Below are 16,334 nucleotides of genomic sequence, written 5' to 3' on the forward strand. Positions count from 1 at the left end.
TTCCCCTGAGTGCAGCGTGGGGAGAGCTGCTCTGTCCATCAGCCCTGGTCTCAGCTACCCTGTGCTGGACGCTCTGTTGTCACATGTTTCAGTGTAGAAGAAACTGGACCCCATAGAGCATTTACTCTGTGTTTCCACCAGCAGTGAATCCCCTCATCTACTGCATGAGGAACCAGGACCTCAAGGATGCTGGTAGTTTCTACGCAGCAATGAGGTGCTCATCTTCTTCTGCATATCACTGACCATGAAACTCACTTTAGGACCAGTCTCTCTTTAGCAGGTTTTATTTTTTTTAAATATTTTTTCCCTTTAGATTGTCTTTGTTATAATTACATGATGCTCATTCATCCTATTCCTAACGCAGAATCTCTAGGTCTTCTCTGCTCCAGACACTACAAAATGAAAAGTATGCACACTTGGCAGCATGTCTGCCTCCAAAGGGAAATAAATTTTCCTTCTTTATTTATTTATTTTTTTTTAATTTGAAAAAATTCACAAGCACCTCTTCATTTACTGAATCACTCGTCCACTTGTCAGGAGTGGCAATGCTTTCCCACAAGGAGAGAATGGGAATTGCCAGTATTGGTACCCACAGCAGCAGAAGAAATACTCACATTCCCCTGTACCTGTCTTACCTCCAGTCTGTCTCTTTCATCTCCCACATCATGCAGGTGTTTCCACCTCTCCTGATGATGTGGCCATGCCTAAGGACAGCTTTTCAGCACACTAGATGGACATATCCTCACTGCATTCCACCTCCGCTCCTCTTTGGTCATTCAGATGCTGCTCAGTCTCCAGTTCCTGCTTTGAGATTAAGAGATTTGGAGATGTCCCATCTTTCAGAAGTCTAATGAACTGATCTGTCAGGAAGTCAGTGTGTTGATAAGTGACCTTTCTATGTATCTGATTAAATCTGTTCAGGGAGAGAATCTCCTCTGAAAGCTGACCCCCTTCACACGCTGCTTGGCTGTAGCAGGCAGCTGAGGAGAGAGATTTCATGGGTATTAAACTGCATCATGATTACACTGCTGTTTGTTGTCAGAGAAATCTGTCTGTGCCTGTGAGCACAGATGATGCCAGGAAAAGTGTTGGGAGTCCCAGGAGGCCAGTGAGGGAACTGCTGGGCTTTGGGGAGACCAAGGTTCTCCATGCAGGTTTTGATCTCAAGAGACTGCTTTTCCTGCCTGTCCAGATCTCCTTCGGAGACCTCTGGACCAGCCCCCATTGCAGCATGCTGCTGAACTTTCTTCCATGATCTGAGATGTGACAGAAACATTTTTTCCTATGAAAAAATCCTCCATTGTGAAACTCCTTTGAAATTTTCATCACTCAAACTCACCTCTCCAATTAGTCATACAAGTCTTAATTTTTTTTTAATTAAAATATGTTGAACAGCCATGGTTTTAAGGGATTTCTGGATATTAATGAGCCCAATGGTGTCTTTTCTTCAGAGTCCACAGACCTCAAGATACCAAAAGGAGACTGAAGAAACCTCTCAAGAATTTCAGTCTGGTGTAATGTCCAAAATACCTTGAAGCACTAACAGGCCCCAGTGGGAGCCATTACTGACAAAGCCTTGCCATGGGCTCATTAGAGCAGACAACTGGAGGCCATGAGGACAAACACAGGCAAAGCTCAGGCAGCTCTGATGCTGAGGACACCCTGGCTTGGTCTGATGAAGCAGAAATGCCAAGTGCTGACCTCAGGCTGTGGGCAGGGAGATCCTTACCCCCACCAGTGTCTCAGGGCTCTTCCTTTGGTTGTGGTGAGTGTGACCCAATGGAAGGACAGTGGTTTAATACATGGTGTCCTCCCCTGGTTCAGGTGCAAGGAGGTAATGATGCTCCATGGCCACGAGGACAATGTGTCTCCTCTGAGGCCTCTGTGTAAGGGCCATCAGCCACAGCCAAGGGTACAAAGACCTCATTTCTATCAGGCCCTTTCAGCCTGTCCAGCACCCTCAGCCATCTGCACCACAGTCCATCCTACAGTTCCCCACACCTGTGCCTGTTTCCCTGCAGGCACCTTATCCCCTTCCCGACCATGTTCTCACCCCATGATCTCCCTGCCTGTGCTGCTGTGTCTCCATCCTTGCCAGCTGTTCCCACAAACACAAAGCCACCAGCTCATCCCCACTTCCTCAAAGTGACATTTTGCACCACAGCACTGCCCTCAGAATGACATTTCTTTATCCTCACGTCTGCTCTGACCTTCAAAGATGCAGTTTCATATGGACTTCCTTTCTTATGTTCTTTCCCTGTAGCACATGAGGGCTTCCCTCAGGCTGCACGTCCCTAGGCTAAAGAAGCCCGGGTCTCTCAGCCTCTCCACACAAGACCCCTAACTGTGTCTTGTCAGACTTTCTGTGACTACATGAGGGTTTCTCCACATTTCACCAGACCGGGGAGCCCCACACTGGGACTGGCTGCTCCAGACTTGGCCACACTGGTGCTGAGTCCAGATGGACAAGAAGGGTCCTTGTCTGCGTGGCCACTCTCCGCCCAGTGCAGCCCAATGTGCTCATGGCCAGATTCCTGTTCAGCACCTCTGACTGCTATGGCAGCCCCTGGAATGACCAAATTCTGCTCCCTGCAGCCTGTTCTCCACCCGTCATGTCTGAGCCTGTCTTGATGTGCGGGAGTTGTGCTGGAACCTTTTGTAATTGTTTTGTTCCAGACAAGAGCTGGACATCAAGAGGCCACGTTCTCTCTAGGAGGATGATGTGGGGTGGGAGGGATTGGAGACAGGGGGAGGGGAGGGAAATGAAAACAAAAAAAATAGTAAAACATACAACACTGGTGATGCCCAGTGCAGTTTCTCACCAAACCACACAGCTCAGGCTGTACAGGTCAGAGCCCTGCACTCCTCCCCCCCACCAGCCCCCTTTATGCTGAGCTTGATGGAGTTGGCATGGAACACCCTCCTTTGCCGAATTTGGGTCACCTGTGCAGGTTTGTTGAGGTCTTTTTGAAGGGAAATTCCATCTTTTTAATGGTCCACATGTGCTTGCAGGTGTCTCTCCAACTTGTGGTGCCTCCAATGAAATGCCAGCAATAGGTGTTAGAGACCCTGGAACTCCATTGCTGGACGTTCAGCATGTTCGATGTTGGACTATGGAAGAGCCAGAAAATGACATCTGGCACTGTTAGGACTGTTCCCTTGGCTGGGAATTCATGAGCTCAAGGTTTATGTGGCTGCTTGCGTACTCTTGGGGAGGTTTCAGGCCAGGAACATCTGCCATCCCTCACACCTTTTGCTTGGGATGTACTGCTGGACGTTTAACAGGTTGGAAGGTGGGCACTGGTATAGCCAGAACATATAGCACCATATTATTGCCTTAAGCCTCCCCTTTTACCCCCCAAATTCCATTATATCCACCCCCAGAACCTTTGTACAACATCCCCACACCCCTCCCATCACCTATGGGTGCCCCCACAATTAACCCTCCCAGCATCCCTGGTGGCTCCCCAAAACCTAATTACACCCACCCCTTCATTTTCACCTCCAAATCCCCTCATATCTCACCCAAACACTACTCTACTCCCTCCAGATGCCCTCCCTTCTGCAATCATGGGTGCCCCCCACACCTTCAGCCCGCCCCCCAGCCCACCCTTAATCCTTCCCAGGTACCTTGGCGGACACTCCCCCCTCCCCCCCGTATCCCCCTTGACCCCCTACTTCCCCCAAAGAAATCCCACTTATACACCCACAGCACTGTCTACACCGCTCCCAGGGTCATTCCAGAACCCATAGATTCCCCCCTCAATCCCCAGCACTGCATTAAACCCACAGCACCACTGCTGGCCGCCCAACAACCCAAAACCCCCTCCTTTCCTCCTCAAATAACTCCATATCTCCCCCTAGCACGCTCTGTGCTCCCTGCTGCAATGTCCCTTGGACCACCTTTGGGTTCACCTCCTACCCGCTTAACCTCCACTCCAAACCCAACATTATAGCTACACAGTGACCCTGGTTGCCCCCAAAGCCCTCTAGAAAGCCCAAACCCCACCCTTCCCACCCAAAATCCCCCCATGTTCCCTGCAGCACTACTCTACATCCCCCATGCCCCAACCCCACAGCACTAAGTGTTTCCCCCAGCACAACTTATGCACCCTCAGCCAAACATTATCAGCCCAGAAAACTCTATACCCCCCAGCCCCATATTACTCACCCAAACCCCTTCCTTTTCAACTTCAAATTCCACCATATCTCCCCCAGCATCCTGCTTCAACCTCTACCCCCCCCAGCAACAGTAAATGTCCTCCCTCCCTCCCCAGCTTTATCTTAAACCCCAATCACATTGATACCCCCAAACACCATATTATTACCCCAAAACCCACTGTAGCAGAGGGGAAATATGGTGCTGAGGGGGTGTGCAAGTAAGTGCTTGGAAGGAGAAAGGTCTCTTTTATGTTAGTGCTGAGATCAGCCATGTTCAGTCTCGTATTGGCCATCTTGCTTTGCATTGTCCTTCTTCAGCTGACTTGTTTTGCTCCTGGGAATGAGCTGTAGGTCCTGAGTCTGGTTATCTGCAGACAGGGAAGGGACTGGCATGGATAGACATAAAGCAGGTGTGTGAATAGCAGCCACACAGAGGAAAAGGGATGAGGAGAAAATGCCTTTGTCCTACACTGTAAAAAGCCCAACACCAGCCCCATCCCCTGATAAAGCAAGGAAATGGGAATAGCACTTCTGAAGGTAATGGAGACTTTGCAACAGATGTGCCACAGGATCACAGAACGTTAGGAGTGTGAGGGGACCTCGAAAGATCATCTAGTCCAACCCCACTGCCAGAGCAGGATCACCCAGACTAAATCACACAGGAACACATCCAGACGGGTTTGAATGTCTCCCAAGGAGGAGACTCCACAACCTCTCTGGGCAGTCTGTTGATAAGGTCACCCCTCAGTCTCCTCTTCTCCAAGCTAAAGAGGCCCAGCTTCCTCAGCCTCTCCTTATAAGGAAGGTGTTTCACCCCCTTAACCATCTTGGTAGCCCTATGATGGACTCTTTCAATAAGTTCTCTGTCCTTCTTGAATTGAGGGGCATGGAATTGAACCCACTATTCAAGGTACAGTCTGATCAGGGCAGAGGAGAGGGGGACAAGGACCTCTCTTGACCTACTAACCACACCGCTTCTAATACACCCTAGGATGCCACTGGCCTTCTTAGCCAGAAGGGCACATTGCTGGTTCATGGTCATCCCATTGTCCACCAGGACACCAAGGTCTCTCTCACCTATGCTACTCTCCAAGAAGCCAGTCCCAAACCTATACTGGTACCTGAGGTTGCTCTTCTCCAGTTTCAAGACCCTACACTTGCTCTTGTTAAATCTCATTAAACTTCTCCCCACAAGTAGCAGAGCCAATAACCACTCCAAATACACGAAATAGTCATGAGGCAATCACAGTCCTGCCCTGATGTCATGCGCTGGGGAGCTGAAAGAAAATTCCTGAAGTTTGACCAAAAGTTAACCTTGATGAAGTTTGTGGGTTATACCGAACTCAGCAGGGAAAGTAGATATGTGGGAAGGGATTGCCACCCAGCAGGAAGATATGGACAGGCTGGAAGAGTGTGCAAGGTCAAGTGTAGCGTCTAGGACATGGGAAAGCATAATCCAGGAACACAGCAGTGACTGGGATCCACCTGGCTGGAGAAGAGCTCTGTGGAAAGGGACCTGGGGGTTCTTGTGAACAAGCAGCTCACTAGGAATAAACTGAGTGCTGCTGCAGCAAACAGCTCCAAGGGGCATCAACATGGGGATCATCAGCAGACATAAAGAAGTCACTGTCCCACTCTACTCAGCACTTGTCAGGCCCCACCTGGAATTCTGGGTGCAGTTTTGGTCACTGCTGCTCTAAAAAAAAGTTCTGTCCAGTCTGGAGAAGGTCCAGAGAAGGGCCACAAAGATGATCCAAGGCCTGGGCAGCCTGTCATCTGAGGAAAGGCTGAGGGAGCTGGTTTTGTTCAGCCACCAGAAAAAAAAAGCTTAGGTAAGACCTCATTAACAGGTGCCAGTACTGAAAGGCTGTCTACAAAGAAGGGAGAGACTCCTGTTTTTAGAACGAATCACATAGAAGAGCTGAGGAATAATGGGTGCAAGTTCCTGCTAGAGAGATTCCCACAGGACATAGGAAGAAACTTTTACCCTGAGAACCAGGGTTTGCACAATGTTCCATGGGAAGTGATGGATTCCCCAACATCGGACATTTGTAAGAGTCAGTGGGATGGGGGGTGGGGCCAGTTGGTCTGTGTGGTGCTTTTCTTGAGACTGAGCCCTTGCCAAAAATGGTTGGACCAAATAGTCCCTGAGTTCCCTTTCAGCCGGGTACTCTGTGATTGTCTGAGTCTAGTAATATCATCACTGTCCTCCAAAAGCATTCTTATGAGTTGAGCCCTCCTGTTTTCACCCTCAGGCAGCTACAACATTGGTTTTCTTCCAAGACACGGGGGAGCAGACTGTGAGGACATGAGGCTTCTTCCAGTGGCCCACTGCAAAGTCATTTAGAAAGGATCTCTTGGTTTTATTTCTTATTTCTCACCTTCTTTAACACCTGTTGCTGTCACTTTGTTAGTGGCACCACCAGTTGGAGAGCCATCTGCAAGCACACAGGAACCATTAACACAATGGAGCGTCACTTCAAACAAACCTTGAGAAACTCTGGGATTAGATTTGAATAAAAACATCAAGAAGATTCCCATCCAGAAGAGATCTTCTTATTCTGATCTTAATTATCTGGGGTGGAATTAATTTTCATGTTGTTGCCCCCCTGAGGTGAAACCATGAGAAAAGTTTCCAGCTCAACACCCCCACATCAAGACAGCTCAGAGATGATGGGTGGAGAACTGGCTGCAATGAGAAGAATTTGGTCATTTCAGGGGATCCCGTAGCAGTCAGAGGTGCTGAACAGGAATTTGGCCATGAGCACACTGGGCTGCACTGTCAGGAGTGTGGCCACGCAGACAAAGGCTGTTCTGGTCCATGTGGACTCAGCACCGGTGTGGCCAAGTCTGGAGCAGTCAGTCCCAGTGTGGGACTCCCCAGTCTGGAGGAAGGAGAGGAACTGTCACGTTGTCAAATAAAAGTCTGCCCAGATATGGCTAGGGGTCTTGTGTGGAGAGGCTGAGACACACGGCTTCTTTAGCCTGGGGAAGGGGAGACTGAGGGAAACCCACTCTGTGCAACATGGAAAGAAAACAAGAAAGGAAGTCCATGTGAAACTGCAGCTTTGAAGGTCAGAGTGGCCATGAAGATAAAGAAATCTCATTCTGAGGAGAGTGCTGTGGTGCAGAACATCACTCAAGAGCAAGTGTGGGTGAGCTGGTGGCTTTGTGTTTCTGGGATCAGCTGGTGAGGAGGGAGAGGGAAGTGTGGGGTGGGCTGTGGTGCAGATGGCCAAGGGTGCCAGCCAGGCTGAAAGCACCTGATAGATACGAGGTCTTTGTGGGAACAGCAGGCGAGGAGGGAGAGACAGCAGAACAGGCAGGTATATTGTGGGGTGAGAGTGTGGTTGGGGAGGGGTTTTGATGCCAGCAGCCTGCAGGAAAACAGGCAAAGGCATGGGGTAGTGTGGGATGGGCTGTGTTGTAGATGGCCAAGGGTGCTGGACAGGCTGAAAGGTCCTGAGAGAAACAAGATCTTTGTCCCCTTGGCTATGGCTGATGGCTCTGCCACAGAGGCCTCAGAGGAGACACATTGTCCTCATGGCCATGGAGCATCGTTGCCTCCTTGCACCCACCCGAGGGGAGGTCACCATATGTGTGACCCCTGTCCTTCCCTGAGACATAGGTGAGGATCAAGATCTGCCTGCCCAGGGGCTGAGGGTCAGCACTTGGCATTTCTGCTTCCTCAGAACAAGCCAGGGTGTCCTCAGCATCAGAGCTGCCTGTGCTGTGTCTGCGTTTGTCCTCATGGCCTCCAGTTGTCTACTCTAAGGAGACCATGGGGAGGCTTTGTCAGGAATGGCTTCCACTAGGGTTCCTGAATGCTTCAAGGCAGTTTGAGCATTATTCTTTACTTGAACTTCTTGAGAGGTTTATTCACTCTCCTCTTGGTATCTGAGGTCTGTGGACTCAGAAGAAAACACACCATGGGGCTCATTAACAACCAGAAATCCCTGACAAGCATGGCTCTCCACGTAATTGTCTTTATAATAAATAGAACTTGTGTAACTAATTGGAGAGGTTTTATTTGGGTGATGAAAATTTCAAAGGAGTTTCACAATGCAGGATTTTTTCATAGGAAAAAAAGTTTCTGTCATATCTCTGATCATGGAAGAAAGTTCAGCAGCATGCTGCAATGGGTGCTGGTCCAGAGGTCTCCTAAGGAGATCTGGACAGGCAGGAAAAGCAGTCTCTTCAGATCCAACCCTGTCTGGAGAACCTTGCTCTTCCCCAAGCCCAGCAGTGCCCTCACTGGCCTCCTGGGACTCCCAACACTTCCTGGCATCATCTGTGCTCATAGGCAGGGACAGATTTCTCTGACAACAAACAGCAGTTCAACTTGACACAGTTTAATACCCATGAAATCTCTCTCCTCAGCTGCCTGCTACGGCCAAGCAGCGTGTGAAGGGGGTCAACTTCACTGGTTCCACTAGTGCACAACTGTCCTGGTTTCGGTCAGGATGGAGTTAACTTCATTTGTAGCAGTGGATGGAATGCTGTGTTTGGGAGTTAAAATGAAAGCAGTGCTGATAACACCCTGATGTTTTTAGTTGCTGTAAGACAGTCAGGGACTTTCTCAGCTCTTCATATTTCTCTATTCATGAGAAAGGAGGGGTGAAGCCAGGACAGGTGACCCAGCTGACCAAAGAGAGTATTCCATGCTAATTCTGTCCTGCCCAGGAAACAGGGGGCTGAGAGGAGGAAGAGCAGGGGCGGCTCTGGGACGCACGGTTTTCGGGAGACAGTCGGGTTCCGGGACGGCTCTGGGTGGCACGGCCTGAGCTGTGGGTTTGGTGAGAAACTGCATTGTGTAGCAACAGCTTCATATATTTTTGCTCTGAAGTCCTGTCAGCATTGTTACATTGTATCTTTCTGTTATCTTAGTAAACTATCCTTATCCCAACCCACGGGCCTCTTAGTTTCTTGGTTTTGGGGTTATTTGCCCCTTCCTTTTCCCTTCCCTTGCCTCTCACCCACCCCCCCTTCCCTCTTCCCCTGCTCTTTAAGGAGCAGGCAGCTGCGTGGATCTCGGCTCTCAGCCAGGGTAAAACCACAACAACAACCTCAGGAGGTTTCAGGCCTGTAAGATCCTTCATCTGTCACAACTTCTGATTGCCACTGGCCTGAACAGCTGGATTCAAAACTGGCTGGATTGTTGGGCCCAAAGGGTGGTGGTGAATGGAACAAAATCCAGCTGGAGGCTGGTCATGAGTGGCATCCCCCAGGGCTCAGTCCTGGGTCCAGTTCTGTTCAACATCTTTATCAATGACCTGGATGAAGGGATCAAAATGTTCCCTCAGTAAGTCTGAAGATGACACTAAGCTGGGAGGAAGTGTTGATCTGCCTGAGGGGAGGGATGGTCTTCAGAAGGATCTGAACAGTCTGGACCAAATGGCTGAGACCAATGGGATGAGGTTTAACAACACCAAGTGGAGTTGGTGTTGTTGCACATGGGTCACAACATCCTAAAGGTCTTTTCAAACCTTGTGATTCTCCGATTCTGTGAAATGTTTCCATTTGCACCAGGGGAAAGTTAGGTTAGATGTCAGGAAGAATTCCTTTACTTAAAGGGTAGAAGAGTATTGGAATAGGCTGCCCAGGGAAGTGGTGGAATCAGCTTCCCTGGGAGTATTTAAAAGGCATGTAGGTGTTGTGCTTCAGGTCACAGACTAGGCATGGTGAGGCTGTGGTTGCACTCAATGATCGTAAGGGTCTCTTTCAACCTAAGTAATGCTATGATTCTATGGCACAATTCCAGGAAATTCCTGTTGTGTCATTGTGTGAAAGCATTGCCATTTCAGACAAGTAGTCGACTAAATCAGCTGATGCAAATGTGCTTCTAAATATTTAATTAATGTCAGGAGATAGTAAAAGAAAAAATAATTCTGCTCAATTCCAGGCAGACATGATGGAAAGAGAGCCCAGCTCCTCATCAAAAAGTGTATGGGTCACACTAGATGTGCAGATACCTCATTAGGAATAAGATAAATGTGTCCCATCATATTATAGCTCAGACAATGAAGAAAGACAAAAACTGTAAATAAATAAAAACCCTACTAAAAAGGGCCAGTAATATGCAGAAGAAGGTAAGCAGTTTATTGCTGCTTAGAAACATCCAGTCATTAGTTTCCACACGGCATCCTTGAGCTCCCGGTTCCTCATGCTGTAGATGAGGGGGTTCAGTGCTGGTGGAACCACCGAGTAAAGAAATGTCAGTACCAGGTCCAAAAATGGTAAGGAGATGGAGGGGGGCTTCAGGTAGGCAAAGACGGCAGTGCTGACAAACAGGGAGACAACAACCAGGTGAGGGAGGCAGGTGGAAAAGGCTTTGTGCCGTCCCTGCTGTGAGGGGATCCTCAGCACAGCCCTGAAGATCTGCACATAGGACGCCACAATGAACACAAAACACATAAAGGCTAAACAGGCACTGACCATATTAAGCCCAGCTTCCCTGATGGTGTCTGAGCAGGAGAGCTTGAGGATCTGGGGGATTTCACAGAAGAACTGGTCAACAGCATTGCCATGGCAGAGTGGGAGTGAAAATGTATTGGCTGTGTGCAGCACAGAATAGAGAAACCCACTGCCCCAGGCAGCTGCTGCCATGTGGACACAAGCTCTGCTGCCCAGGAGGGTCCCGTAGTGCAGGGGCTGGCAGATGGCAACGTAGCGGTCATAGGCCATGACAGTGAGAAGACAGTACTCTGTGACGATCAAAAATACAAAGAAAAAGATTTGAGCCACACATCCTGTGTAGGAGATGGCCCTGGTGTCCCACAGGGAATTGGCCATGGATTTGGGAACAGTGGTGGAGATGCAGCTAAAGTCAAGTACAGAGAGGTTGAGGAGGAAGAAGTACATGGGGGTGTGGAGGTGTTGGTCACAGGCTATGGTGATGATGATGAGGCCATTGCCCAGGAGAGCAGCCAGGTAGATGCCCAGGAAGAGCCAGAAGTGCAGGAGCTGCAGTTCCTGTGTGTCTGCAAAGGGCAGGAGGAGGAACTGGCTGATGGAGCTGCTGTTGGACATCTGCTGCCGTCAACTGTGGAGACCTGTTGAAGGAGGAAAAGGCAGAGAGAATTTAGGGAAATTTTCTTTGAGGAAAATCCCTTTTACTACTTATGGAATGCCCTCAGGTTGACTGATTGTATTCAGGGAGACTTTTGGCAGGTCCCTTTTGGGAGGTCTGCTTTGTGCTGGCTTGAGTCTTTCACTAATGGAAAGAGGGAAGTCCTGTGGGATGTCTGTAGATGGGGGTTCTGAAGTGAGGGTCATCTCAAGGTCATCCCCACCAATGGATGTGCCCAGAGCCCCAAGTAACCGGGTGAGAAAGGCAGCAAGGACAGAGGGGGAAACTGGGAGAAATGCTCCAGCCATGGCTGGAAGTACAGGGACAGACAGGCAGGTACTCGGGGGTTTTTCCTCTCTGCGGGTTGTGCTGCCAAGAAGAAGACTCAGCCTGAAACCCTGGAACTCTGTGTGCAGAGTCTGTGCTGGGTGGCAGAAACCAGGAGGTCGGTGAGGGAAAGGGTCTGCATTGCAAGGAATGTCAGGGAGGTACCAAATCCCCACAGTCAAGGCATTGCTGAGAGCAGCTCCTTCTCCCTCCCTGACAATGTCTCTGCTGCCTACAGCTGTCCCTGCAGCTGCTTCTCTTTGCCCATGTCACCTCCCACTCTGTACTCACAGACATCATCTAAACTGCCCTGAGCTCAGCTCTGCTCTGCAGACCCCTCCTGGCATCAGGGCACTGCCCCGGAGAACCTCTGTGTGTGCAGGGCTCAGGAGAATCTCTAACAAGTCACAAAATCACAGAATCGCTGAATTGTAGGGGTTGGAAGGGACCTCGAGAGATCATTGTGTCCAACCTCCAGATCATCGGGTCCAACCCCTAATGAGCAATGAGTTTCCACTGCCTTCTGCAAAGTTATCGAGAAAACCTCAGCTCCCACTTCCCACCCAGTCACCAAGAGCAGAAAATTCAAAGAAAAGTCTCTTTACCTTTCTCCTCCAGTGAGCTCTCAGCATCCATCAGCACTCTCAGCCTCACAGGTCTCCCCTCGGTGCCTACAGGCAGTGTCCCCAGCCCTGTGTGCTTGGCAGAGGAGCTGCTCCTGGGCAGAGCTGACTCTGCAGCGCTGCCGGGTTGCCATGAGCTCTTTCCATCCTAGTTCTTGTAGGCTCGCTCCTGGTGTCTCAGGCCTCATGGGGATCATTCTATGACCTCATCTCTGAGATCATTCTGCCTGGGAGCAGAATGATCAGGACAGGGTGAAATCATGCAGGGAGAAAGCACAGGGGGAGGTCATGCAGCTGTTACTCTCATTGGCAATACAGACTTGACACCAACAATAAAATCAATCTATTGCATCACTCAATCCAAAGAGAGCAGAGGAATGAGAAAAGAACCTAGAGAAATGAAATTTTTAAACACCCACCGGGTGTATCCCAGGGTCCACTTCACTCTTTAACTCTCTACTGTCTCCAGCTGAGTGGCACTGGGGGACAGGGAATGGGGGTTGGGGTCTGTTCATCGCACATCGTCTCAGCTGCTCCTTCCTGATCAGGGGGAGGAATCCTCACTGTCTCCCCTTGCTCCAGCATTGGGTCCCACCCACAGGAGACAGTCCTGCATGAACCCCTCCAACGTGAGTCTTTCCCACATAACTTCAGATCATTACAGGCTGCTCCAGCGTCGGTCCTCCACAGCCCTACCAGCAAACCTGCTCCAGCACAGGCTTCCTATGAGGTCACAGCCTCTTTCAGTGTCCTCACATGCTCAACCTTGGGGACCTCTATCGGCTGCAGACACAATCACTGTTCCACATCATCCAACATGGGCTGTGTGGAAACACCCTCATTCACCATGGTGTTCTCCACGGGCTGCAGGGGAATCTCTGCAATGAGGCTTGGAGGACCTTGTCCCCCTACTTCACTGACCTTGTTGTCTGCAACGTCCCTTACACTTTCTCACTCCTTTCTCTGGTGGCAAAAAGGAGCTGCTGGTTATTATTTCCCTTCTTAAAAATACTGTCACAGCGTTGTGATTCACAGTGCTCTGCTTCCCACGGCCAATACATTGTCACTGCCCCTCTGCAAGGGCAATGCCTGTGACCAGTTCTTCTGAGAAATCTCCCAGATCCTCAAGCTCTCTCACTCATGATCCTACCTCAGTGAAATTGTAATCAGAGCATGTCTAGCTTTTGGGTGTTTTGTGTTCATTGTGGTGTCCTATGTGCAGATCTTCAGGACTGTGCTGAGGATCCCCTCGCAGCAGGGACGGCACAAAGCCTTTTCCACCTGCCTTCCTCACCTGGCCATGGTCTCCCTGTTCCTCATCACTGCTGTGTTCACCTACCTGAAGCTCCCCTCCATCATTTCCACCTGGTAGTGACAGCTTTTAGTCAGTGGTTCCTCCAGAATTAAAATTTCACATCTACAGCATGAGGAACCAGGAGCTCAATGATGCCGTTTGGGAAGTGATGACTGGATGTCTCGAAGCAGCAACAAACTGCTCATTCTGCATATCACTGCCATGTAACTCATGTTAGGACCAGTCTGTATTTAGCAGGGTTTTTAGCTGTTGGGTTTGTGTTTTTTCCCCCTCCTAGTTTGTCTAAGCTTCAATAACACCGACCACGTTCATCCCATTGCTAATGCAGTATCTCCTGGTCTTGTGTGATCCAGACACTGTGTAATGATGAGCTGTGCTCCCTTTCCATTGTGTCTGCCTGGAAAGGTGCACAACTTTTTCTTCCTTTTTTTTCCCCTGACATTTATAAAAATTTTACAAGCACATTTCCAACAGCAGAACCACTCAACTATGTTTCTGAATGACAGTGCTTTCCCACCATGACAGAACAGGGATTTCCTGGAACTGTACCACAGAATCATAGAATCACTTAGGTTGACAAGAGGCCTTTACGGTCATTGAGTCCAACCAAAGCCTACCCCTGCCTAGTCCACCTCTAGGCCATGTCCTCAAGCACAACATCTATAGGAACCTTTTAAATCCCTCCAGGGATGATGACTCCACCACTTCCCTGGGCAGCCTGTTCCAATACTTGACTAATGTTTCAGTAATGAAATTCTTCCTGATATCCAACCTAAATCTCCCCTGGTGCAATTTGAAACCATTCCCTCTCATCTTGTTACATGTTACCTGACAGAAAACACCGGCTCTCACCTCTCTACATTCCTCCTTGCAGGTAGTTGGAGAGAGCGGCAAGGTCTCCCCCTCAGCCTCCTTTTCTGAAGGCTAAAAAGCCCCAGTTGCCTCAGCTGCTCCTCAGAGGACTTATGCTTCAAATCCTTCATCAGCTTCGTTTTCCTTCTCTGGACACACTCCAGCATCTCAGTGTCCTTCTTGTAGTGAGGGGCCCAAAACCGGACACAGAACTCGAGGTGCGGCCTCACCAGAGCTGAGGATAATGGAACAATCACTTCCCTCCTCCTGCAGGTCACACTATTCCTGATCCAGGCCAGGATGCTGTTGGCCTTCTTGGCTGACAGGCCTGCAGTTCCCTGGGACCTCCCTCTGGCCTCACTTCAGGATGGGCGTTACAGCTGCTTGTGTTTTTTTTCTCCTCTGTGTGATTCCCAGAGGCTCTGTGACCATCGCAGATTCGCTCGGCCCTGGTCAGCAGCACCTATGGCCTTGAATTGGCCGATGTTTGCTCTTCAGGACCTGCAGAGAGCTCTAGCTGTTCCTTACATGAGACATTTTCTGCAGCACCCAGCTACACAAAACTGCAACACTCACAAACTCCTTACCTCACAATGCACTTAACTCACAATCTGTCTAATTCCTTACCTCACAAACTATCTCTCAGTCAATCTCCTGACCTCACAATCTATTTCTCAGTCAATCTTTTTACCTGACAGTCTGTCTATGAATCAATCTCTTTACCTCACAAACTCCTTAACTCAAAATCCCCTTTACCTCACTATCCCCTTACCTCAAAATCTATTAGTTACTCTCCTTACCACACAATCTATCTCATTCAATCCCCTTACCTCACAATCTGTCTGTCAATCAATCCTGTGACTTCATAATCCCCCTCTCATTCATCATACCTCACAATCCCCTTACCTCACAATCCCCTTACCTCATAATCTATCAATCTCATTAACTCACATCTATCTATCAGTCCATGTTCTTACCTCACAATCTATCTATCAATCTCCTTACCTCACAATCCTCTTATGTCACAATCTCTCTATCAGTCCCCTTACCTCACATCTATCTATCAGTGAATCTCCGTCTACCAGCTTACCTCACAATCTATATATCAGTCAATCCCCTTACCTCATCTTTCAATGTATCAGTCAATCCCCTTGCCTCACAATCTATCTATTAGTCACAGAGTCACAGAATTGTAGGGGTTGGAAGGGACCTCACGAGATCATCAGGTCCAACCCCCTGTCAAAATAGCTTCCCTAGGACAGGTGGCACAGGTCAGTGTCCAGAGGGGTCTTGAATATCTCCAGAGAGGGACACTTCACAACCCCCCTGGGCAGCCTGTCCCAGGGCTCTGTCACCCTCTCTGGGAAAAAATCTTTCCGCATGTTGGTGCGGAACTTCCTGTGCTCCAACTTGAAACCATTGCCCCTTGTTCTGCCCCCACAGACCATTGATAAGAGGCTGAAAATTTTCCCCTGTGTCCTACACTTCAGATACTTATAAACATTAATAGGATCCCCTCTTAACCTTCTTTTCTCAAGGCTGAATAGTCCCAGCTCACTCAGCCTTTCCTCATAGGGCAGATGCTCCAGGCCCTTAATCATCTTTGTAGCCCTTCTCTGGACTCTCTCCAGGAGATCCCTGGCTTTTTTGTCCTGGGGAGCCCAGAACTGGACACAATACTCCAGGTGGGGCCTGAACAGGGCAGAGTAGAGGGGGAGGATCACCTCCTTTGACCTGCTGGCCATGCTTCTCTTGATGCCCCGTAAGATCCCATTGGCTCTCTCAGCCCCCAGGACACACTGCTGGCTCAGGGCCAACCTGTCACCCACCAGGACCTCCAGGTCCTTCTCTGCAGACCTCCTCTCCAACAGGTCATCCCCCAGCCTGTACTGATTCCAGCGGTTATTCCTTCCCAGGTGATGGTGTCAGGCACTGTTAGGAACGATCCCTTGGTAGGGGCAGACATCAGTCCCAAGGTTACTGGGGC

General features: G+C 49.5%; 1 protein-coding gene across 1 annotated transcript; it reads right to left on the minus strand.

Annotated features, from left to right (window-relative positions):
• Positions 1–10,269: 10,269 nt before the first annotated feature.
• On the minus strand, positions 10,270–11,190 carry LOC311198860 (olfactory receptor 14C36-like; the record flags this gene model as incomplete). The annotated part of the gene is made up of 1 exon (XM_084272879.1): positions 10,270–11,190. One exon carries the CDS (start codon positions 11,188–11,190, stop codon positions 10,270–10,272), a length of 921 nt encoding a protein of 306 aa, XP_084129005.1.
• Positions 11,191–16,334: the final 5,144 nt, after the last annotated feature.

Source organism: Gallinula chloropus (genome assembly GCF_964237585.1).
Source record: "Gallinula chloropus genome assembly, chromosome: 19".
Classification (NCBI taxonomy): Eukaryota; Metazoa; Chordata; class Aves; order Gruiformes; family Rallidae; genus Gallinula; species Gallinula chloropus.